The sequence below is a fragment of the Heterocephalus glaber genome, unplaced genomic scaffold (genome assembly GCF_053883595.1).
Source record: "Heterocephalus glaber isolate CG9 unplaced genomic scaffold, H.glaber_assembly_v1.0 deba00001744, whole genome shotgun sequence".
Classification (NCBI taxonomy): Eukaryota; Metazoa; Chordata; class Mammalia; order Rodentia; family Bathyergidae; genus Heterocephalus; species Heterocephalus glaber.
In genome coordinates, this window is record NW_028258450.1 from 5,883,011 (window position 1) to 5,906,284 (window position 23,274).

The window sequence follows — 23,274 nt, forward strand, 5'->3', positions numbered from 1 at the left end:
GATGAACTACAGGGCACCTCGCTACCAATCAGATTACATTATGCTTTAGTTCCTCCCCCTATTTTCGCGCGCTGTTTCAGGAGTTTCCACTTCTTCCTCAACGGGTCTCCATGGGAACCCTCTGTTGTCTCTTTAGAATTGGAAAAGTTTAGGAAAGGCAGGAGTGGGTTAAGGTCCCTTAATAGGGTAAAAGTTGGACTAAAAAACCCTGACGCCACCTAGTCCTCTTTATTTATCCTGCTTCCCAGAGTACTCAGCGGGGCCTCTGAGGATGAAGAAGCGGGTGGAGCCGATAGATATAGGCTCCCGCACAGCCCTCTGGGAAATACAGTCCCGCTGCCTGGCGCGGAGGGTCCTGGTTAGAGGAGTTCGAGGCTCTTCGCTGGGCGCTGGAAGTTTCTGTGAGGAGGTGCGCGTGACCGGTTGGGTCTCCTGTTCTTTCGCAGCCCAGGACGGGAAACGTCTATTAACCCGTCGGACAGCAATCTCGAGGTACATTGGCGCGCGGTGGCTGGGGTCCCAAAAACCTTGGAGGCTTGCAGGCTCGGTCCTTTTCGAGGGCTGACAGAATCCAGTGGCCCGACTTCGGCTGGGTCTTATTAATGCGGTTTCCAGTCCTCACGGGCATCCGGGAGAGGAGTGATGCTATTTTATTCTACTTTTGGTTGAGGAGACAGGCAGAAGAATGAGTTAGCTGAAGTCGGTAGATCTGGGCAGGATCCTGAAGGGAAAATACGCCCCCCCCCCCTTTAGAAGCAAGGTCTCACTATGTAAGTTCAGGATGGTCTAGAACTCACTATGTAGCCAAGGCGGATCTCAACTCGCGGCGATCCTCCAGCCTGAGCCTCAATCCTGAGTGTTGAGATTACCGGCTAAGAATTAGAGTTCTTGAGGTCGAAGTATTTAAATACATTTATATGAGTGCTTTCTGTGCATCAGGAGCCTTGCCTTTCTTGAATCTTTTCTATTAACCTCACACCAGCACTGAGACCTAAGTGGAGGTCCTGGGTCTTATACTTTGCCCTTGACACTGGGGTCATCTCGAGAATTGGAAGTTTTCAGATTTTAGAAAGAATTTGGTGCATATTTCATAATTAAGGACCCCCCACCACCACCACCACCTCCAGAGGAATCTAGGGCAATTCTTGGTCATCAAATATTTCTGTGGGAAAAGATGTGCATACTAAAGGCTGCACATAGCCTGTACAGTTCTGGTTTTTAGATCCGTTTGGTTTTTGGAACTGTAGCAAAAGGACTGTGAATCTGCTGTGTTGTATTTGTCCCAGTTTGCACATGTGGAAACTGAGGCTCAGAGAGGATAAATTATCTGACCATGGACCCCCACTGAGAAGTGACAAGACTCCAGGGCCCCAGGTTTTTGAGCCCCCTTTTTGCTTGGCTTAAGTCACAAGTTTGGTGATGGTGGCCTCACCTGAGGACCCTCTCACACTCGACCCCCACCCCATCTCTTCCTTCCCAGATCTGAGTATTATAGTGTGAAACATGAAACCTAAGCCACTCCATTTTGAAAAAGGACCTCCGTCTTGTGAAGACCTGACCGGGTGCAGAACCCTGGTTCCAGGAAAAACCACAGGATGTACTTTGGCTAACTGCCCCTAACAAACTCCCCCTGGAAACAGCCAATCAGCAAATAGGAAGAAAGTACCCAAGTTACCAGATGTTCCTTTAGATAGCTTATGCAACCGTTTGTGGTTTGTCCCCACACAATCAACCAATAGGAGATTGACAAGGTACCCTACCTAAATGTCATCCAATCAAAAAAAGAGATGCCAAGCTGAAAACCCCCTATCCTGGCTGTACTGGCTGTAACCGCAATAAAAACTCTGCTGATTTGGAGTTTGGGGCTCTCAATCCAGATCCGCTGCGTCGGTGATGGTTGTGAGCCCGTGCTCGAGCTTGAATAAACGACCCTCGTGTGTTTGTATTGGAATCGGCTCCTTGGTGGTCTTTGGGGACTTCGCGATCTGGGCATAACATTTGGGGGCTTGTCCGGGATCCCCAAGACTCCTAGGACCCCTGAACCGGAGGGTCAACACCGGCCGGTAAGCACCTCTGTGTCTGTCTCTTGTCAGTGTGTCTGTCGTCGCGGCCGCCCTCTGAGGTGATCGGCTACAGGTCTAAGCGGACGCGCGGGCGGACCGCCGATCCGGGGTACTGGGAGATGTCCCAGACCCCCCCTGGTGGGGACGGAGTGCCCCTGGTTACTTTGAGTCTAAAGAACGGACGAAGCGGGTCGCTCCTGTAGCACGGCGTGAAGCCGTCATCCTACTTTCGGTTTTGCCTCCGAACGCCTGGAGGACTGTGTAGTCTTGCTTTCCGTTTGTCTGTGTGGCTGACCTGTCTCTCTATTGCTTTTTATTTTCATTTGACTGAGACTGACACGATGGGACAGACTCGGTCGACTCCACTTTCTCTGATGACGGATCATTTCAAGAAAGTTAGAGAGAGAGCACATAACTTAAGTATAGAGATCGAGAAGGGCAAACTAATTACGCTTTGCAGGTCCAAATGGCCAACCCTCGTCTCCAACTGGCCAGCAGAGGGGTCCTTGGACCTCGGCTTGATACACCGAGTCAAGGACGCCATCTTCCGCCTGCAGGGAGGGCATCCAGACCAGGTGCCCTACATTGTGGTCTGGGAGGATTTGGTCCTCAACCCCCCACCTTGGATAAAACCTTTCTTGTCCCCTCAGAAACAGCTCGGGACTGTGCTAGCGGTTCAGGAGCGAAAGGAAAGATCGCTCGGCAGAAGCGAAACTAGCCCGTCTGCCCCGTTTTATCCCATCCTCCAAGGGGGGACAGATGAAGAACTTATTTTTCCCCCTCCCTACCAGCCCCCTTGACCACAACCCCAGGCCGAAGATCTGGAAGGACCCCCGGGGCCATCTGGGGCGGTGGGAGGGAGCTCTGGTCCAGCCCAGAACACTCGAGGCCGACGTGCAGCCTCACCTATGGGACCGGCTGATTCCACTGTCCTTCTGTTGCGGGGAACAGGGCCACCCGATGATAACGGGAATCAGCCTCACCACTATTGGTCCTTCGCCACTAGTGATCTTTATAACTGGAGAGCTCAGCATGCTAAGTTCTCTGACAACCCCAGGGAATTGATTAACTTGTTAGAAACAGTTCTGTTCACCCATCAGCCCACATGGGATGACTGCCAGCAGTTGCTGCAGATCCTCTTCACTACGGAGGAACGTGAGAGAATCCAAACTGAGGCCAGAAAGGTGGTACCGGGCGCCAATGGCAAACCTACCACCAATATAGACCTCATCAACGCCTCCTTTCCTCTTTCCCGCCCAGACTGGGACTTTAACACGGCCACAGGTAAGGAGAGGCTCCGGATCTACCGCCAGACTCTGTTGGGAGGTCTCAAAGCAGCTGCAAGATGGCCCACTAATTTGGCAAAGGTAGGAGATGTACAACAGGGTAGGGAAGAGAGCCCGGCAGCCTTTCTAGAGTGGATCATGGAGGCTTTCCGCCAATACACCCCCATGGATCCAGAGGCCGCCGAGACCAAGGCTGCTATCATCATGGCTTTCATTAACCAGGCAGCCCCAGATATTAGGAGAAAATTACAAAAGATAGATAGGCTAGAAGAAAAGTCCATCCAGGACTTAATAGCGGTGGCGGAGAGAGTCTACAACACCAGGGAAAGCCCTGAGGACAAGCAGGCTTGAGCTAATGATCACCAGACACGTAACCTGGCCTGCATCCTGCTTGCCTCCACCACTGGGGAACCGAAGGAACGAGAACGTCGCCTCCGAGAGATTGTCTCTGAGAGATTGGGAAGGAAGGCCAAGGTAAGCGAGACCGTCGAGAACGCCCCTGCCTGGGGAAAAATCAATGTGCTTACTGTAAAGAGGAAGGACATTGGGCCAAAGAATGTCCCAAGAAAAAGGAACGGGGTAAGACCCCCATCCTGGCTATGGATGAACTGAGTGATTGGGGGGATGGGGTTCAGACCCCCTCCCTGAACCCAGGGTAACCCTAAAAGTGGAGGGAACCCCCATACAATTCTTAATAGATACAGGAGCTTGGCATTCAGTTCTCCTCGAACCGAGAGGGCACCTCTCGAGCGAAACCTCTTGGGTCCAAGGAGCTACAGGCATGCACAAATATTCATGGACTACCCGAAGGACAGTGGACCTCGGTGTGGGCCAGGTATCCCACTCGTTCCTAGTTATTTCTGATTGCCCTTACTCCTTATTGGGTCGAGACCTGCTCACTAAATTAGGAGCTCAAATTCATTTTCAACCTGGAAAGACCGAAATACTAGAAAAGGGAGGCCGATTCAGGTTCTAATGCTCAGCCTTGAGGACGAATACAGGTTACATCAAGGCCCCCAGAGTCCAGCCACTGACATGGATCCCTGGCTCCTGCAGTTTCCACAGGCATGGGCTGAGATGGGTGGGATGGGGCTGGCTAGCCATAGACCCTCGGTTTTCATAGAACTAAAGACCGGGGCTGACCCAATGCGGGTCTGCCAATACCCCATGTCCCTCGAGGCCAGAGCCGGGATCACTGCACACATCCGGAGGTTACTATCTCAGGGAATCCTTAGGCCATGCCAGTCCGCCTGGAATACTCCCTTACTACCAGTCAAAAAGCCTAATTCCAAAGACTACCGACCAGTCCAGGACCTCAGAGAGATCAATAAAAGGGTTATGGACATCCACCCTACTGTCCCTAACCCTTATACCCTTCTGAGCTCTTTGCCACCCAGCCATCAATGGTACACTGTCCTGGACCTCAAAGATGCATTCTTTAGCCTTCCGTTGGCCCCCAAAAGCCAAGAGATTTTCGCCTTCGAATGGTCGGACCCTGAAGAAGGCATCAACGGACAGCTTACCTGGACTAGGTTGCCACAAGGGTTCAAGAACTCCCCCACTATCTTCGATGAGGCCCTCCACGAGGACCTGGGTGAGTTCTGCTCCCAGCACCTCCAATTGACTCTGTTACAATATGCAGATGACCTGTTAATAGTGGCAGAAGATTACCAGACCTGCTTGAAGGGGACCCAGGACCTGTTAAAAACCCTGGGAGGCCTTGGGTATCGGGCCTCGGCCAAAAAGGCCCAAATCTGCAGACCAGAGACCCCGACTTATAAGCACCACTCCATGACTGTGCTGGGATCTTGGCTCAAATACACAGCACCAGGACAGATTTGAGAGATCAGCCTCTCCCTGATGCGGAAAACGCCTGGTACACAGACGGGAGCAGTTTTGTCCAGGATGGCAAAAGGTACGCTGGGGCGTTGGTGGTCACAGAGGACTCTGTTGTTTGGGCTGAGCCACTGCCAGCAGGGACTTCTGCGCAAAGGGCAGAACTCATTGCCTTAACAAAGGCATTAACCTTGGGGAAGGACAAGAAGCTAAACATTTACATGGACAGTCGCTATGCCTTCGCGACTGTCCACATCCATGGGGCCATATACAAAGAGAGGGCGCTCCTTACGGCAGAGAGCAGAAGTATTAAAAACGAGGAAATTCTGGCCCTCCTGACCACCATATGGCTACCCAAGAAGGTGGCAGTCATCCACTGCCCAGGGCATCAGAAAGCCAACACCCCTGTGGCCAGGGGCAACCGCCATGCAGATCAGATAGCCCGAGAAGTGGCCCTGACTGTGACCTCAGCTATGGTCACTCTGCCTGATCCTGGTGATGCTCGCCTGCTGGATGAACCCAAATACACTAAGGAAGATCTAAAATGGATTAAGCAACTCCCCATGATCCAATGCCTCCACAACTGGTGTTGGTCGGCCGATGGGAAAATTATCCTACCGGAAGAAATGGGAAATCAGGTCCTCTCCAAGATGCACCGAGCCACCCATATGGGTACCAAAAAGATGCTTCGCCACGCTGAGATCCTGATCGAGGACGCTTATCACAAGATTGAACAGATAGTGACCAACTGCAAGGCCTGCCAGCTAACTGACGCCGCCAGAAATGATAGCCGCCCAGGACAGCGGCTCCGAGGAGACAAACCTGGTGCATACTGGGAACTGGACTTCACTGAGGTAAAACCTGGACGCTATGGTTACAGGTATTTGTTAGTCTTTATAGACACCTTTTCAGGATGGGTGGAAGCTTTTCCCATGAAACATGAGACGGCACAGATAGTTGCCAAGAAGATCCTGGAAGACCTGCTACTGAGGTATGGATTTCCTGCCTTGTTAGGGTCGGATAACGGACCAGCTTTTGTGTCCAAAGTGAGTCGGAGTTTAGCCAATATACTCGGGGCAGATTGGAAATTACATTGTGCTTATAGGCCCCAGTGTTCAGAACAGGTAGAAAGAATGAATAGGACTCTAAAAGAGACCTTAACTAAATTGACCTTAGAGACTGGCGGGGACTGGGTGGCCCTCCTTCCCTATGCCCTTTATTGAGTCCGCAACTCCCCCTACAAGTTGGGACTCACCCCTTTTGAGATCATGTTTGGTGTTCCCCCTCCCGTTATTCCCAATCTCAAATCTGAAGTGCTGAGTTCGATGATCATTCCTTGTTGATGTCCCTAAGAGCCCTTCACCTTGCTCACAAGGACATCTGGCTGAAACTGAGAGCCCTGTACAAGTCAGGACCTCCCCTGGAACCACACCGCTACCGACCTGGTGACTGGGTGTATGTGAAGAGACACTGCCAGGGGAACCTTGAGCCTCGCTGGAAGGGACCCTACATCGTGGTTCTGACTACTCCCACTGCTCTCAAGGTTGACAGAGTTGCCACCTGGGTACATTACACCCACGTCTGTCCTGCAGACCCGTTTGCTTGTCCGTGAGGACTGCGTGCCACAATGGAAGGTTTCCCACAGTGCCGACAATCCCTTAAAACTCAAACTTACCAGGTCTTGATTTTTCTCTTCCTACCTCTCTTGGGGACCATTACTACCCCGCATGCGCCTCAGTGCACAACATGGACTATCTCGGACCCAGAAACCAGTAGGACCATACATTCCCAGGAGAAAAATGCTCCTCCCGGGACCTGGTGACCCACTTTTATACTAGATCTCTGTTCTATTGCAGGGGATGGATGGGACTCGGATTTGGCCGGGCAGAGGGCTACAGATGACTGTTCAGCGGGATATGGCTGCCATGCCTGATGCCTCCGCACTTGATTGTGGAGGATAGACTATTATGTCTGTCCCAGGACCAGAAGTTCCAAGCAGAGGCAGCGCTGCGGGACGTCCTGAGACTATTTTTGTGCTGCATGGGGATGTGAGACCAGTGCCCCTTGGATAAACCCGGCCGGTAAAGAAGATCTTATATCAGTTTCCAGGAACTATACTAGAGGTACCTGGCAACAGGATTTTTCAGTCTGCCATAAAACTCACTGTATACCCCTTAAAATAGACTTTACCACAGGGGCAATCAACAACTAATTGGGAATCTGGCCGTACATGGGGCCTCCGCCTTTACGTTTCTGGGTACAATGAAGGCATTCTTTTTACTGTAAGATGGTCATATCAAAAATGGGCCGAACCAGTCGGACCCAACCAAGTTATTGCTCCCCCAGTCCCAAAGCTGACCACAAGGGCCCCCGAGACAATCCTCCTGTTTCCTAAAGATAATACTATTAGAATGCCCGCAAGACAAGAGGACCTCCTCTTAACCCTGTTGGGACAGACCTACAAAGACCTAAATGCTTCCAGACCAGACCTTATGCAATCCTGTTGATTATGTTATGATATTAAGCCCTCCTATTATGAAGGAATAGCCATTGAAGGAAGCTACAATGAATCTGATCAACCCACTCAATGTAGATGGCAACAGGCAGGTTCCGCCCACTTGACTCTGCAATCAGTAGCAGGACAAGGGCTCTGCATAGGCAACATGCCTGAGACCCACCAACACCTATGTAATAGGACTGTCCAGGTACGGACATCAAAATACTTGGTTCCCCCTTCCGATGGTTGGTGGGCATGTTCCACAGGGTTAACTCCTTGTGTTCATGGTTCAGTACTTAATCAGTCTAAAGATTACTCTGTCCTGGTACAGCTGGTTCCTAAAATGCTATACCACACAGACGATGAATTCTACCGACATCTGTCTGGGGATCCAGGGCGTACCAAGAGGGAGCCCATTACGGCCATCACCTTGACTATGCTTTTGGGGCTGGGGCTGGCTGGAGCTGGTACTGGTGTTTCTTCCCTGGTACTTCAAAATAGACATTACCAAGAACTGAGGACTGCCATAGACATGGACATAGCTAGACCAGAAACCTCTATTTCCCACCTACAGGAATCCCTGACTTCCTTAGCTGAGGTGGTTTTGCAGAATAGATGAGGCCTAGACCTAGTTTTCTTACAACAGGGAGGTCTCTGTGCAGCCATTAAGGAAGAATGTTGTTTTTACATTGACCATTCAGGGGTAGTCAAAGAATCAATGGCCAAGGTTCAAGAAGGTTTAGCCAAAAGAAAACGGGAGCAGGAACAAAGTCAGGGCTGGTTTGAATCCTGGTTCAACCAGTCACCTTGGTTCACTGCTCTGATCTCCACCCTAGCAGGTCCGCTGATTATCTTGCTCCTCTTACTGACCTTTGGTCCCTGTGTTCTCAATAGATTGGTAACTTTTGTTCGGGAACATGTCAATGCTGTTAGCCTCATGGTCCTTCACTCCCAGTACAGACCTATTTCAGAGGGAGATTTCTTAGAAATGACCCCTCGAGACCCATGATTGGGTCTCATCAGGCTCATGAGAAGGGGGGAATGTGAAACGTGAAACCTAAGCCACTCCATTTTAAAAAAGGACCTCCATCTTGTGAAGACCTGACCGGGTGCAGAACCCTGGTTCCAGGAAAAACCACAGGATGTACTTTGGCTAACTGCCCCTAACAAACTCCCCCTGGAAACAGCCAATCAGCAAATAGGAGGAAAGTACCCAAGTTACCAGATGTTCCTTTAGATAGCTTATGCAACCGTTTGTGGTTTGTCCCCACACAATCAACCAATAGGAGATTGACAAGGTACCCTACCTAAATGTCATCCAATCAAAAAAAGAGATGCCAAGCTGAAAACCCCCTATCCTGGCTGTACTGGCTGTAACCGCAATAAAAACTCTGCTGATTTGGAGTTTGGGGCTCTCAATCCAGATCCGCTGCGTCGGTGATGGTTGTGAGCCCGTGCTCGAGCTTGAATAAACGACCCTCGTATGTTTGCATCAGAATCGGCTCCTTGGTGGTCTTTGGGGACTTCGCGATCTGGGCATAACAATAGACAGCTAAGTCAGGTAGAAATATTACAGGCAGTCAGATATCACAGGCTAGGCCCTCGAAAGAGTCAGGACAAAGGTGAAACATATCACAACTGTGGCTGGAGACACATCTGTTGGAGACCAGGCCTGCATACCTCTTCAGAAGACAAACTCTGGGCCTAATGAAGTCTAGATAGACATCAGTCACCTCAATGGGTATCCAAGACCTCTAGACCTGTCATTTCTTAGGAAAATCTTTGTTCTTTCCATGCACACTTGTTACGCAACTTGTTTCCTCATTGGATTATTATGTATGCGACTATACTTGTAAACTTATTGGCTAATTATAGCTGTAACCCACATTGTACCGACCATGTGGGTTTTGCTCTATAAAACTTCTCTGGAACGTGGGGTCCCCAGCTCTCCATTCTGGTCCCCTCCTGCTTCTCAGGAGCTATCCTCTCAATAAATATTTTCCTACTTTTCACCTTCCATGTTCTACAATTCATTCTTCAATTTTTAGAGAACACAAACTCAGCATGTCAGACATCTAACAGGTTGGGAGGTATGATATTTTCATATTTTATTTCCTATATCATGAGGGTGCATGAAATGGGGACAGAATGTGATTTGGAAACTATAGACAGAGTCTCAAACTCAGGTGTCTGTAAGGGCCAGGCATATAAGATGAGAGAACCTGCCGGGTGAGGGATAAGGGGCCGTTGGCCTATCTGAAAGGCCTACCTCCAGCACCAGTGAACTCAGTTTGCAGGAATGCAGACCCAGTGTTGCCAAATCCTAGCACAGTGATGGTGAGGCTTTTAGAGTTTTCAGTGATAAACAACTGGCTGCACCAGGAGTGCCATAGGTTCACCAGCATTGTCCTAGAGTGTTTCAGAAGCTGGTTTAGGTGAAATTTCCCAATGTTCAAGTGGGGGCCTGCTTAAAGAATTTTCGTTCATAATTTTTTCTTTATTATTTCATAATGTTTTATCTGCCAACACTATGTGGGCCAAATAAAATGTCTGTCAACTGCATTATACTTGTCAGTTGAGGCTTAATCTCTATTTTGTGAGAAACCACATGGTTCAGTAAATGTTAGCATCTGTTATAGGTCAACCACCTATAAAATCTCAATAAACAAAAACCTGAAACTGAGAATCAAATATATTTTTTCTAAATTTGGCATCCAAACCTGACTGTTATCCATTGGTTCAGACAGAGACACATTCATTCTATCAACAGATACTTTATAGACACTACTATACTGTAGGTACTGTGCTAAAATATGGCAGGGAGCAAAATCAAAGGCCCCAACAATGCTATAGACTTTCATTACCATATCACCCAAATGTGTATTCAGTTAGTGCTAAGAGCAGTTGTGAAGTTGCTTTGTAGATTCTAAAGCAAAATGGAAATGTAGGACTGGAGTAGTTTCAGTAAATATAATTGTGGTTCCTACAGGGAGACTCAGGTTGGAACTTGTCTTCCTACTTCTGGACATTTTGGGGGCTCATCTGGCATGGACAAGGAGTCAGCTACAGGAGGAAGGAAGACGTTTTTACAACTCCCTTTGTGCAGCTCTACCACGCAGGAACATGGAAGAGAAGGAGGAGGAGCTTAAAAAAAGCCACTGGGCACAGGCAACTATGATGGAGGTGAGTTCAAAGTCTCTCCGTCTTAACTGACCACTACCAAAGGAAAACCAGCCTTTCTTTGTCCTGAGCTCACCATACCATGGCATCTCCCGTGTTCATCAGCTTTTCATCACTGTGACCAAAGTCCTGAGAAAAACAACTTGAAAGAGAAAGGTTTATTTTAGTGTTTTTCTGGTTTTTGTTTTTTGAGATAGTCTCGCTACATAGTTTGGGCTGGCCTTGAACTCACTGTGTAGCCCAGGCTGGCCTCGAATTCACAGTGATCCTCCTGTCTCAGCCTGCCGAGTGCTGGAACTACAGGCATGTGCCACCATGGGAAAGGTTTATTTTGACCAAGTTTCAGAGATCCATGTTTGCTTGTTTTCCTTGTTTCTGGGCCTGAAGTGAGACATAAATCACAGTAAAGAGAGTATGATGGAACAGAGCTGCTCACCTTGTGGCAGCCCCGGAAGCCAAGCAGAAGGGAAAGATCCAGTGCAGAAGGGCTAGGAATGAGCAATTCTGTTCAAAGGCCTGCTCCCAGCAACCAGCTGGGCCCCACCTCCTAGTAACCCACAGCTATGAACTCATAAGTGAATTAATCCTCTGATGAAGTCAGTGCCCTCAGGATCCAGTCACTTCTCTAGGCCCCATCTCTCTGAACAGTGCTGCACTGGGGATCAAGCCCTCCAAGTAGGAGTCCCTGGGGAGAGACATTTTGTATTTAAACCCTAATGGCTCCAGGCAGTCTTTTAAAGGTTAAGCTCTCATGCTGTTATTATCCTGCTTAGTATCCTTCAGGAACCCCCATTGCTTACAGGATAAAATGTAGGTTTCTTGGCCCATTCTTGCATAATCTGAGTTCAGCCCACACCTGCCGCATCTTTTGCCGTTTTTCCAGATAACCAGTTCTCTCTCATTGGCCTGGTGGAAAATGTTACATTGTATTTTCCAGGCTTCCTGTCTTGGCCTAGGCTGTACCCTCTGCTTGAATGTCCTGCTGCTCTTCTCTAAGGTGATGTCTTACACAGTCCTTGAGACCCAACTTGGTCCCCTCCCTCTCCCCATGACTCAGTAAGCTCATCCCCGACTCTGGTGCCTCCCTACCACTGTCTACTGACTTCACTTCAACAGTTTCACTTAGCTGTGGTTGTCCCTGCCCATATTGTTAGATTACATGCTCCTCCAAGACAGGAAATGTTTGAGATTCGTCTCTGGGTTGCCAAGGCCCAGCACAGGCCCAGAACAGGGCAAGCCTCTTGAGGTGTTTGTTGAATGAATGAATGAATGAATGAATGAATGCATACATGCATGAGAACCTTTCTCTATCTTGCTCTTCCCTTAATGATCCAATTCGAATGTCTTCCCCTCCAAGAAGCTTGCTTTGGTCCCAAGGCAACTTCTTCTCTCTCTCCCCTGGCTCACACAGCCCCATTGCCTCTGTCACAACTGTACCTCTCTGTCCTTGATGCCCATCAGAGGCTCCTTAAGGCCAAGGACCAGGTCTGACACATGCTGTGTCTCTAGCACCTACAGTAGGGTTAGGCATGTAGGAGAAATGTTTGCCCCGGTTTGTCACTCTCCTTGTATAAAATCCTGTGAAGTAAAGGGCCGGGGATTTAGCTCAGTCACCCGCCTCACAAGCGCAAGGACTCGAGTTCGATCCCTGGTACCAAAAAAAAAAAAAAAAATCCTTCTGTGGCTTTCTCAAGTCTTTGCTCCTGTCTTTCTACTTCTTCCACATGGTTCCCAGGGTCCTTGTCCAACATAGTCTTGTAGTTGCAGCGGAGGGAAACTCCTCAAGGCCCTCTGTGATCTGACCCCTCCCGAAAAAATATCTTAACTCATCCCTCTGGGCAGGGTAATAGGTAGGAGCAATTTCAACTACAGATAAAAATTCTAATGCAAACTGGCTTAAAGTGCTAAAGACTGTGTATGGATCACATGATCAGATGTCCAGAGATGGTGTTGGCTGCATCTACCTCAGTGACCAGGACTCAGTTTGTCATCCCCATCTCTTCATACCACTTAGAATTGGCTCCATCCTCAATTAACTCCTCTTCTCAAGGTCCCAAACAGGTTCTAAGATTGCGTGCTTTCCTTGCCTTAACAAGTATTTATTAAGTGTGCCTACTGTGTGGGCCTTATTCTGGCTACTGGACCTACACTAAGGACCTAACTGATGGGGTCTCTGCCCTCATGAAACTCACAGTATTGGAGGTGTGGTGACAGTAGTAGTTTTCTAGGGCTGCTATAACAAAGCACCTCAAATTGAGTGACTTGAATACCACAAATTTATTGTCTCACAGGTGTGGGAGCTCGAAGTCCAAGATCAAGGTGTTGGTAGGGTTGGTTCCCTCTGAGGGCTATAAGGGAGAATCTGTTCCCTGCCTGTCTCCCAGCTTCCAGTGTTTTGTTGGCCGTCTTTTCATTCCTTGGTTTGTAGAAGCATAACCAATTCTTGCCTTTGCCTTCACCCTTCACCCAGCCTTCTCACTGTATCTTCTTTGAGTCTTTTTTTTTTTTTAGATAGGGTCTCATTACATAGTTCAGGCTGGCCTTGAACTCACAGTGATCCTCCTGCCTCAGTCTCCTGAGTGCTAGGATGCTAGGATTACAGCCATGTGCCACTGTACTCATCCTGACACTTCTCCTTTTTATAGGGACATCAGTTGTGTTGAATTAGGGCCCACCCTACTGACCTCATCTTAACTCAGTCACCTCTGTGAAGACCATCTTTCTTTTTTTTTTTTTTTTTTTTCCGTACGGGGGATCGAACTCGCGTCCTTCCGCTTACGAGGCAGGCGGCGGAACCACTGAGCTAAATCCCCAGCCCATCTTTCTTTTTTTTTAAGACACTCTTTCCAAAGAAGGTTGTCTTCTAAGGTCCTAGGGGTTAAGCCAGACTCTGAATGGTCACAGGGCACAGGGTGGGAAAAACTCACCATCCTAGAGAGATGGGAAACCTGGTCGATTGGCAGCCTTTCAGTCACTTCCCATAGTACTTGTGATAAGATGGGATACATCAGCCACATTTCACCAGTGAAGCAGGAATCTGGCTCAAAGAGGCCACCCACAGGGCACAGTAGTGGGGCTAAGCCTCAACCAAGACTAAAGAGATGTGGTTTTCATTCCTTTGTGTGCCATGTACACAGGGGTGGCAATCTGGAAGGAACAGCCCAGCAGCCAGTATTTCACCTAGAGTTAGGGTGGGGAGGCAGGCCTCATTTTTTCTCAAGTATTTCTCAAATATTTAAATTTCTGTTCTAACAGTCAGAACGTTTCAAAATGAAGGAAGTTAGCATCACCACAAGCTAGACAGACAGCAGACATGCACCTTCCGTGATCATGTAGCCTGCAGTGGACTTGGTCACGTGGAGTGGGCATGTGCCCCCAGAAGCTGTACTCATTGGCATGGGCTTCCTTGGATTGTAACTCTGATAAGACTCTAAAACACCGTGGGGACCTCAGACTAATGTGTATACAGACTGAATGTGGTCTAGGTGTTCAGTGATGTTGAGGAGTTACTGTTAATACTAAAGTATTCGCAAGTAAACTCAGGTCACCCCTGGGTGCTGGGCCTATGGTAGTTAATCACATGCCACTCTCCTTGTATGTATGTTTGAAAATTTCTATAATAATGTAAATTAAAATCTTGAACCAACACTTAAAAATCAAAGGAAATAAGTGGATTTTAGGGCCAGGCAAACCTGGGTTTAAGACCTACCTGTGTGACTATGGTTTGACACCCTAAGACTCTTTCCTTACTACAGAATACAGGGCTTTCCTGGCTTTGACATATCAGAGTTTTTGTGAGCCTGAGAACAGGATGATTTTTGCCAAAGGCCTGGCAAACTGAGAGCTAGGGCACTTCAATTGGGCTGTTAAGCTCTTCCCTGCCTCACCCTCCAAGTGACTGACAGTGTTACTGTTTCAGGAATTTGCAACACACGACATGGGCATGGATTTCACCTTGGAGGATTGGGAGCAGCCAGGACTGGACCAGGGGGACCTGTTCTGGGACACAGCACTGGACAACTACCAGAACCTCCCTATGCTGAGTGAGTGTCACCCTGACTCAGGCCTAGGCACTGCACTTCTTGGGGATCACCTGTGCTCTGTCACCCACAAGATGAACTTTCAGCTCCAAATCATGACTACCCAGGCCTGTGGCTCTTAGCTGGCTGTCTCTACCCTCCAGGAGACTTTCGCAGCATCTAGAGACATTTAAGATGGTCATGCCAGGGATGGGGATGCTACAAGCATCTCATGGGTAGAGCCAGGAAGGCTGCCACACTTTGCACAGCACACAGACCAGCTCCTAGCAATGGAGTAATCCATCCCCAAGTGTTAGTAGTGCTGAGGCCAAGAGACATTGGTCTGAACTGCAACCCCATTACAACACGCACACATACACCGTCAAGGGTTGATCAGAACCTTAGATACCTGTAAGGAGGAACGATGGGGAGTAAAGAGAGACAGAGACAATCTTCAAAGTACAAGGGGACCAGGAGGAGCCTGCCTCTAGTGGATAGGCTCAACAAGTCGACCCACTTTTATTAGCAAGCAAGAAGCACAGGGGTAAGGATAGTGTACTTTTCATGGAACAGCAAGGTCAGTAAATGGGGAACAAGTTAATGGGGAACAGGTCATTCCCTATACCCAGATGCCTGCATTCTTTGTATTGTTTTCAGCAGATGTCATCTTGCCTTAAGAGCACTGTTGATGAGTTTCCTACACACAGCCAGGAAGCCCGTGGTTTTCCACTAACTCCTCTGTTCCTAAAGCAAGTTACATCAGACTTGGACCCTACAAGGACCCAAGTCACATAGCCTGTTCCCCAAGACCTTCACAGTTCCGTCATGTTCCAACCATTTTATTTCATCACTGGAGTGAGAACTTCCTGGCTTTCTTAGGAGTGGGATCTTGTGACCTGGTTTGTTTACTGCTCTGTCCCCAATACCTTCTGTAACAGCCTCAACAAATGGTTCCTAAGGGGATAAATGGTTGAGTGGCAGATGCTACTCTGTCACAAACCAGCTCTTGTCACCCCACAAGGAGGTTGAATTGCCCCTCTTTTGCAAATCATTCTGAATGTGAGGTTCAAAGGGGAAATCACCTTCCCAAGTTTGTCAGGGTCCCCACAGCACGCCTAGGTTTGGCGCTTCACTAGAAGCATTTGTGGGACATAGCCTGTGGTGTTTGCAGCCTTAAACTGCTACAATGAAAAGACTCAGAGCAGTGGGTGAAGGGAGAGGACACATGAAATTCAAGGAAGCCAGTTACAAGCTTCCAGGATCCTCTCCAGCAGAGTTACATGAGATGTGCTTAATTCCCCCAGAGGTGTGACTGTCCACACGAAAGCTCTTCAGACCCTCAGGGACCAGGGTTTTTATTGGGGGCAGTCATGTGGCCTGCTCTGCCTTACCAAAATCCAGACTACTATCATAGAGTAAGCAGCAGCCGCACCCCAGGTGTGCATCTGTGTAGGTCCACAACCCCAACAAACCCTCATCTCCTCATCTCCCCATCTGCACTTGTCTCTTCTCATCTCTCCCGATCTAGTTCCACAGTTTTTTTCTTTTCCAAGAAATAGAAGAGTAATGTATTCCAAAAGATGATAAAAATAAAAAGAGGGGCCGGGCATTTAGCTCAGTGTTTCTGCTGCCTGCCTCAAAAGCACAAGGACCAGAGTTCGATCCCCGGTACCCCCCCCCCCAAATCAAGATGCCATGCTGTGGTATCTCTTGTTTGATGGACTTTTGTCACATTGCAGCAGTTTTTCACCGGACATGCCTCCAGATGGAAGCAGCTTGGGGACGTGGCACAATAGCAGTGCCTTTCAGTAAGAAATTCATTGACCTGACTCCCCCGGACACACTTGTGTGTATACATGAGCAGTATGTTAGTTTCCTACTGTTGCTGTTACAGATACTGCAAAACAGTGGCTTAACCCTTGCCCTTCATGTTATAGTTCTGCAGAAGTTTGAAATGGGTGTAACTGGGCAAGAACCAAGGTGTTAGCAGCAAGGCTGTGTTCCTCCTGGGGGCCCAAGGGGAGACTTGCCCTGCCCTGTTCCAGCACCTAGAGGCTGTGTTGCTCAAGATGCAGCCTCTTCATCTTCAAAGCCAGCAGTAGCTCTTTCTCCACTGTGCCACGTGTATCCCAGATTATGGCTCTCTGCTCCCTTCCTCAGGAGTTTGTGGGGCAGGGCTTAGGTCCGCTTGGGTTCTGGGACCCTCGGCTGTGTGGTCCATGACGAAGGGGTGAATCATGAGTGGCTGAGTATGTGGCAGGCTGCTTGTCCTCAAGAGCTGCTGCAGGTTCTTTGTGATCCCAGCCCCAGCTGTCACACCTCTCACCCTCTGGATGGTGACTGACTAGGTCCCTCTTCTCCACCTCTGGGAACCCTAAGTCTCAGAAGTGTCCTGGCAGGTGACCCCAGAATGTAGCATCTGACCCCAGGAGCTGTGTGCAGGGCAAAGCATTGGGATGACCTTCCCCATCACGGTTAATGATGATGCCATTCTCTCTACAGATCCCCCAAGACCCAGCCCAACATCCCATCCTGATGGTGAGGAAGAGTTGGTGGCCCTGATGAGGGGAAGCCCAGAAGGAATGGGCCCTGGTGAGTGGAAGGAAGGGGCCTCTGGTGTGCCCTCTGTCCTTAGGACCTCTGCCCACAGTCATGCCCAACCCTGAGTTATGTGTGCCTGATGCCTCACATTTGGCCTCTGGGCTTCATTCTGCCACCCGCTGGCTTCCATCCCTTCATTCTGGGAGATGGGGACTTGGCTAGACTTCTCCTGGGCCTTCAGCATTGGCTGTCCTGATGCCGCTCCCACCCCCATTCTTTTCTTCCAGACTTGTCAAGGGGAAGCCTTCCACTCCCTGAGTCAGTCTGTCCACCTTTGCCTTGTGCCCTCTTTTACCTACTTTCATATAACCAATCCTTACTTCCTGGGCTGGGCACAGCAGTTGGCCAACTCTGGGAGTGACTTTCACCAGGCTGCAGGCTGTCCACAGTATCTACTCTGCTGTCTCTCAGGCCAGACGTCTTCTGGGTCATCAGCTAGGTGGTGACAGTTCCTGCAGTATTACCCCTGGTGGCATTGTCACCAGGGGAAGAAAGCAGAGGCAGGTGTCTTGCCCAGGTCTGGGACACTTCTCTGTTATCAGTTTAGTGTCCTTAGGAGGATGGGGTGTTGTACCAGAGACCATACCCACCTAGTCAGCCTGCAGCCCTGCTCTTGCTCAGCATCTGAGCTCAACAATGGGAGCCCTCTACAGCCTCATGCTTAGCATCAGTGTTTCACGAGGGGAGCAGACCCACACGCATGCTCCCCCAGCCTCTGATCCTGATTTCTGTTTCTGCCACATAACCTATAGATTATTTCCAAGCATAGGCAGCCATGTTTTTACTGTCAACCAAATACACACACACACACACACACACACACACACACACACACACACACACAATCTCCTCTAGTAGTGGCCATCATGCTTTGTTGTCATCATTTACTCCCTGTTGTAACAGCATGCTTCTCTGGGGAGTAGACCCTAGCTGATGCATCCTTGTATCCAATTTCCATACAATGCCACTTTGTGAGAGGGGTCTGATGATGTACTCCATGAAGCGAGAGCATCACGACCAAAGGTATGGTGCAGAGAAGGCTTAAGATGCCCAGGAGCCAAGAGCAGCAACAGATGGCAGATGTAACAGTGCAGGGCAAGAGGGGTTGTTTGGAAGGCTTTGGTTTGCAAGTTTCACTTCCAGGCTGAGGCACTGAGCAGTCTCTGACATGCTCAGTGGGTAGGCAGCCCTGAAACTGCACAGGGAGCTAGGTGTGGTGGCACAAACCTGTAATCCCACCACTCTGGAAGGTGGAGACAGGGAGATCACAAGTTCAAGCCAGTCTGCACAACAAAGTAACTTAGTGAGACCGTATCTCAAAAACCAAAAGGAAAAAATAAAATTAAAAAAAAAACCCCAAAAGGGCTGGGATTGTAGCTCACCGTGAAGGCCCTGGAGTTGAATCCCTAGTACTGGGGGAGGGGGAGGGGAGATGGACAGGGGGACTTGGAGGCAGGTGATGCTGGTGCAAGAGGAAAGAGTGGGGAAAGGGAGATAAGAGGTATGGAGGAGAGTGGCCAGTGCAACTCATATATGGTGAAGGAGTCCAGAGAATATACAACTTGTAGTTAGGAGGGTGGGTCAGATCAGAGCAGATCTTGCTTTGCGGATTACTTAGCTGTGGAAAAGGAGCTCACCAGCTGCTCAGGAATGCTTGGTACTCAGCTGTAGTTCAGGGAACACTGGGTAAAACACAGCCTGCACAGCTTGTTTGCTACACCCTAATCTCCTACCTCACTAGCAGGCAAGTAAGTGTGAGGGCTATGGCTGAGGTTCTCCCTCTGTTGAATCGCTGCAGTTTCCCTTCTTCCCTCTTAACCCTTCTGAGAATGGGCTGTCTTCTGTGATGTCAGTTCCAGATGGGACACCATTCAGGACTCCTTTTTCTTCATCCCCTTGACAGACAGGCAGACTCAAGACAATCATCCCTACTCCCTTGTGCCTGTTCTCAGCATACAACTCTGGTCTTTCTGTCTAGGGAACAAGAGACATTTGTACTCTCTTTTCTTTCAGGCATGTCTGAGACCAAGAACTCCCCTCTGAAGCAGAATTTCTTGGAAGAAGGACTCTCCCAGGGAATTATGGAGGTGTTTTACAAGGATGACCCTTGGAACTCCAGACTTGAAGTCTGTCTAGATGAGAGCTGGTTAGATAATTTGCAGAGAGATCCAGAAAGTCTTCAGAAGTCTGATGATGTCACCAATAATGAAAGTACCACAGAATCCAGCAGTCACGAATTGAGCCACCTGAGTCCTTGCCTCCTTTCCATAGGAGAAGACTCTGTGACGGGTGTTACTGAAAAGAGCCTCACACTAGCTGAGTCAAAGGAATATAGGAGTGACTTTGCCTACAGCCCAGACCAGCGGCAGCAGGATGTTGTCCTGGGAGAGGAGAAGCCATATAAATGCAGTGAGTGTGAAGAAAGCTTCAGCCACGGTAATGACCTTATCCAACACTGGGTCACCCACATCAGGGAAGAGCCATCCGAACATCAAGAGGACCAGAGAGATTTCAGTCTGACTTCTTACTTGAGTGTGTGTCCTGTGACCCACAGAGGCTACAGATCCTACATATGTAAGGAATGTGGGAAAACTTTCAGTCAGAATATGCAGCTCCAGCGGCATCAAAAAATTCACAGTAGAGAAAAACCGTGTAAGAGTCAAGGTGGCAACTGTCCATCCAGTTATCATGGAGAGCCTATTAAGCATCAGAAAACTCCCAGAAGTCCTAAGTCCTACAAATGTAACAAATGTGACATGACTTTCACCCAGGCCCTTCATCTTATTGGGCACCGGAAAACACACACTCGGAAGCACTATGAATGTGTCACATGCCAGGCAGTCTTCACCTTGAGGAAACATTTCATCCAACATCAGAAAACTCATGCTGTAAAAACTACCTCAGAGTGTCAGGAGTGCGGGAAGACCTTCAAGCGGAGATTGTCACTTATCAAACACCAGGCTATTCATACTGGGGAGAAGCCTTACAAGTGTGATGAATGTGGGAAAGGCTTCAGCCACACCTCTACCCTGAAGATCCACCAGAAGGTTCATAGCAGAGAGAGACCTTACAAATGCAGTGATTGCAGCAAAGCCTTCTCCTGGAAAACTCACCTTCATGAACACCAGCAGGTTCACACAGGCAGCAGACCCCACAAGTGTCAGGAGTGTGTCCGGAGTTTCAGCCGACCCTCACACCTGATTCGACACCAGGCCACTCATGCCATGGAGAGGCTCTTTGGCTGTGCTGAATGCAGTCAGACCTTCAGTAATAAAGAGTACCTAGTGCGACACCAGAAAATCCACACCATCGAAGCCCCCTATGAGTGTCTAGAGTGTGGAGAATGCTTTGTTTGCAACTCAACCCTGAACTGCCACTTGAGTGTCCATGCCAGAGAAAAGCAAAGATTTGATGGGACCAGGAAAGTTTTGGATCAGAACCTAGGACAGAGAGAGCACCCAAGGCCTGATGAGAAACACTTTAAGTGTGACAAATGTGGAAAAGCATTTAACCGCAACAGATACCTCACTCAGCACAAGAAGATTCACACCAGGGTGCAGGTCTTTGAGTGCAACCAGTGTGGAAAAGCCTTCAGCCAGAGGACACAGCTCCTCTGCCATCAGACAGTGCACTCTGGGAAGAGGCCCCATGAATGTGGTGAGGATGAGGAAGTTGTCCTCAGGACCTCCCTCACCAGACATCAGCCTTCCCAAAGTGAGCACCCCTTTAAATGTAACGAATGTGGCAACACCTTCAGCCAAAGCACTCATCTCTCAGAACATCAATTAATTCACACTACAAAGAAGCCCTTCAAATGTAACGAGTGTGAGCGAGTATTCACACAGAGTAACTACCTTGTTCAGCACCAGAAAGCTCATGTCACAAAAAAGCACTTTTTGTGTAGCGAATGTGGGAAAATGTTCCATCAGAGTTCATGCTTTTCTAAGCACCTGAGAACTCACACAGGTGAGAAGCCCTTTGAATGTGGTGAATGTGGGAAAGCCTTTGGCATGAATGCTGAACTCATCCGACACCGGAGAGTTCACACAGGAGAGAAGCCTTACCTTTGTCAGGATTGTGGAAAAGCCTTCAGCCAGAGCTCGTGCCTTTCTATTCACCGGAGAGTTCACACTGGGGAGAAACCCTACCTGTGCAGCGAATGTGGGAAAGCCTTCACCCAAAGAGCTAATCTAACTCAGCATGAGAGGATTCACACTGGGGAGAAGCCATATGCCTGTGGTGTGTGTGGCAAAGCCTTTGGTTTCAGTGCCCATCTCACTCAGCACCAGAGAAGTCACACCCAGGAGAAACCTTACCAGTGTCAACATTGTCAGAAAGCCTTTAAGTGCTTTTTCACTCTCATCCGACACCAGCGAGTTCATGCTCGAAAGTAGCAAGCAGCAATACTACCTGCAGCCATTAGGTGGCAACAGAGTCCCAGACATTCAAACATACCTCTTAAGGTCAGATTTGAAGCCAGCACATTGCAAGCTTCCTCTTCTCCAGCTTAGTAAGTCTGTTAATGAAGATCGACTAGAAAGCTTGCACATGAGTTTTATTAAAACCCAAAAATTGAGAAGCTGTGTAACATTGGGATTCAGAGGTAGACTCTGGAGCCAGCCTGAGTTATATGCCACCTGTCATCTACCATCCTAAGTGGCCTTGGGAAAGTCCTAAAATGTCTCAGGGCCTCAGTGTCCTAAAATCTGTAAAATGAGTATATTAGTCACCTAGCTCAGCACTGTTTTGAGGGTTGAATAAATAAACGTCAAGCACTTAGAACCAATGCCTGACACGTAATAAGTGCTCACCTAGTGTAAGCTATGAATGTTGTATAATATACTCTTTTATATTAAAAGAGAACTACTAATCTATTTACCTCAATTGATGCTCTTGAGATTATGCACTGCTATTAAGTCTTTTCAAGTTTTTGTTTAGCACTTTATTTGTGTGTGTGTGTGTGTGTGTAGTACTGGGGAATGAACCCTCAGTCTTTGCACATTCCTGGCCCTTTCTTATTTTTATTTTTATTTTTAAATTTTTAGACAGGGCCTTGGTAAAGCTCTTAATTTGCCCAAGCTGGGCTTGAACTTGCAGTCCTGCCTCAGCCTCCCAGAGTGCTGGGATTATGGGCATATACCACCTTACTCTTTTTACGTGTTTAGCCTTTTCCTTTCCTCCATCTCTCTGCTCTCTTAACAGTTGCACAGAAAGCCAAGAGCAACATGTAAATGTCTAATCTTGAAAGGCTAAAACTTTCAACTGACCTTCCAGACTTCTCACAGAGGACTCCCCCTGCCCTTTCGTAACATTCCTACAGTTCAGCCATTGCTTATATAGTGGGAGACCAGCTGTGTCTGTGGATGTTAATGGTACTGCAAACAGCGAGATTCATGAACGGATGCTGCTAACGGGGTCAGTTAGGAAAGCTGTGTTGGATATTGCCACTTGAAACTCAGACTACACTGAAGACATCCCTGGTGGTGAAAATTGGTGCATGGAAGTGATTACAGAACTGTTCACCGTTTATCCAGTGTAAATGTTCTGCTAGGCTCCAGAAGGAATACTGATATGATAACCCTGGCTCTGAGGCTGCATCGGGAAGGGAAGTGACACATTTTCATAGAGGGTCGCTGTCAGTTGGCAATTGACATCTTTAAAATGCCACTTCTCTCACAACCTGGAAGTTCTAGAACTACCAGGGATTGTTGGAGAGCCCAGTGAGGAACATCCTTCCCATTGAAGCCCTGGGTTCATCTTGGTCACACCTGTTCCATTAGCTGACACCTCAT

The 23,274-nt window shown here is 48.6% G+C and overlaps 1 protein-coding gene across 2 annotated transcripts; it reads left to right on the forward strand.

Moving 5' to 3' along the window:
* Positions 1–10: 10 nt before the first annotated feature.
* Znf473 (zinc finger protein 473) lies at positions 11–22,356 on the forward strand. 2 transcript variants are annotated; one of them, XM_021245732.2, is made up of 5 exons: positions 11–492; positions 10,672–10,865; positions 14,782–14,905; positions 17,384–17,473; positions 19,496–22,356. In XM_021245732.2, the coding sequence occupies exons 2-5, from the start codon at positions 10,806–10,808 to the stop codon at positions 21,874–21,876; spliced, it is 2,655 nt and encodes an 884-aa protein (XP_021101391.1). In that variant the 5' UTR covers positions 11–492; positions 10,672–10,805; the 3' UTR covers positions 21,877–22,356. The 2 variants fall into 2 exon arrangements, 1 of the variants encoding a protein (XP_021101391.1); XR_015447175.1 differs by lacking the exons at positions 10,672–10,865; positions 14,782–14,905; positions 17,384–17,473; positions 19,496–22,356 and adding an exon at positions 7,042–10,660.
* Positions 22,357–23,274: the final 918 nt, after the last annotated feature.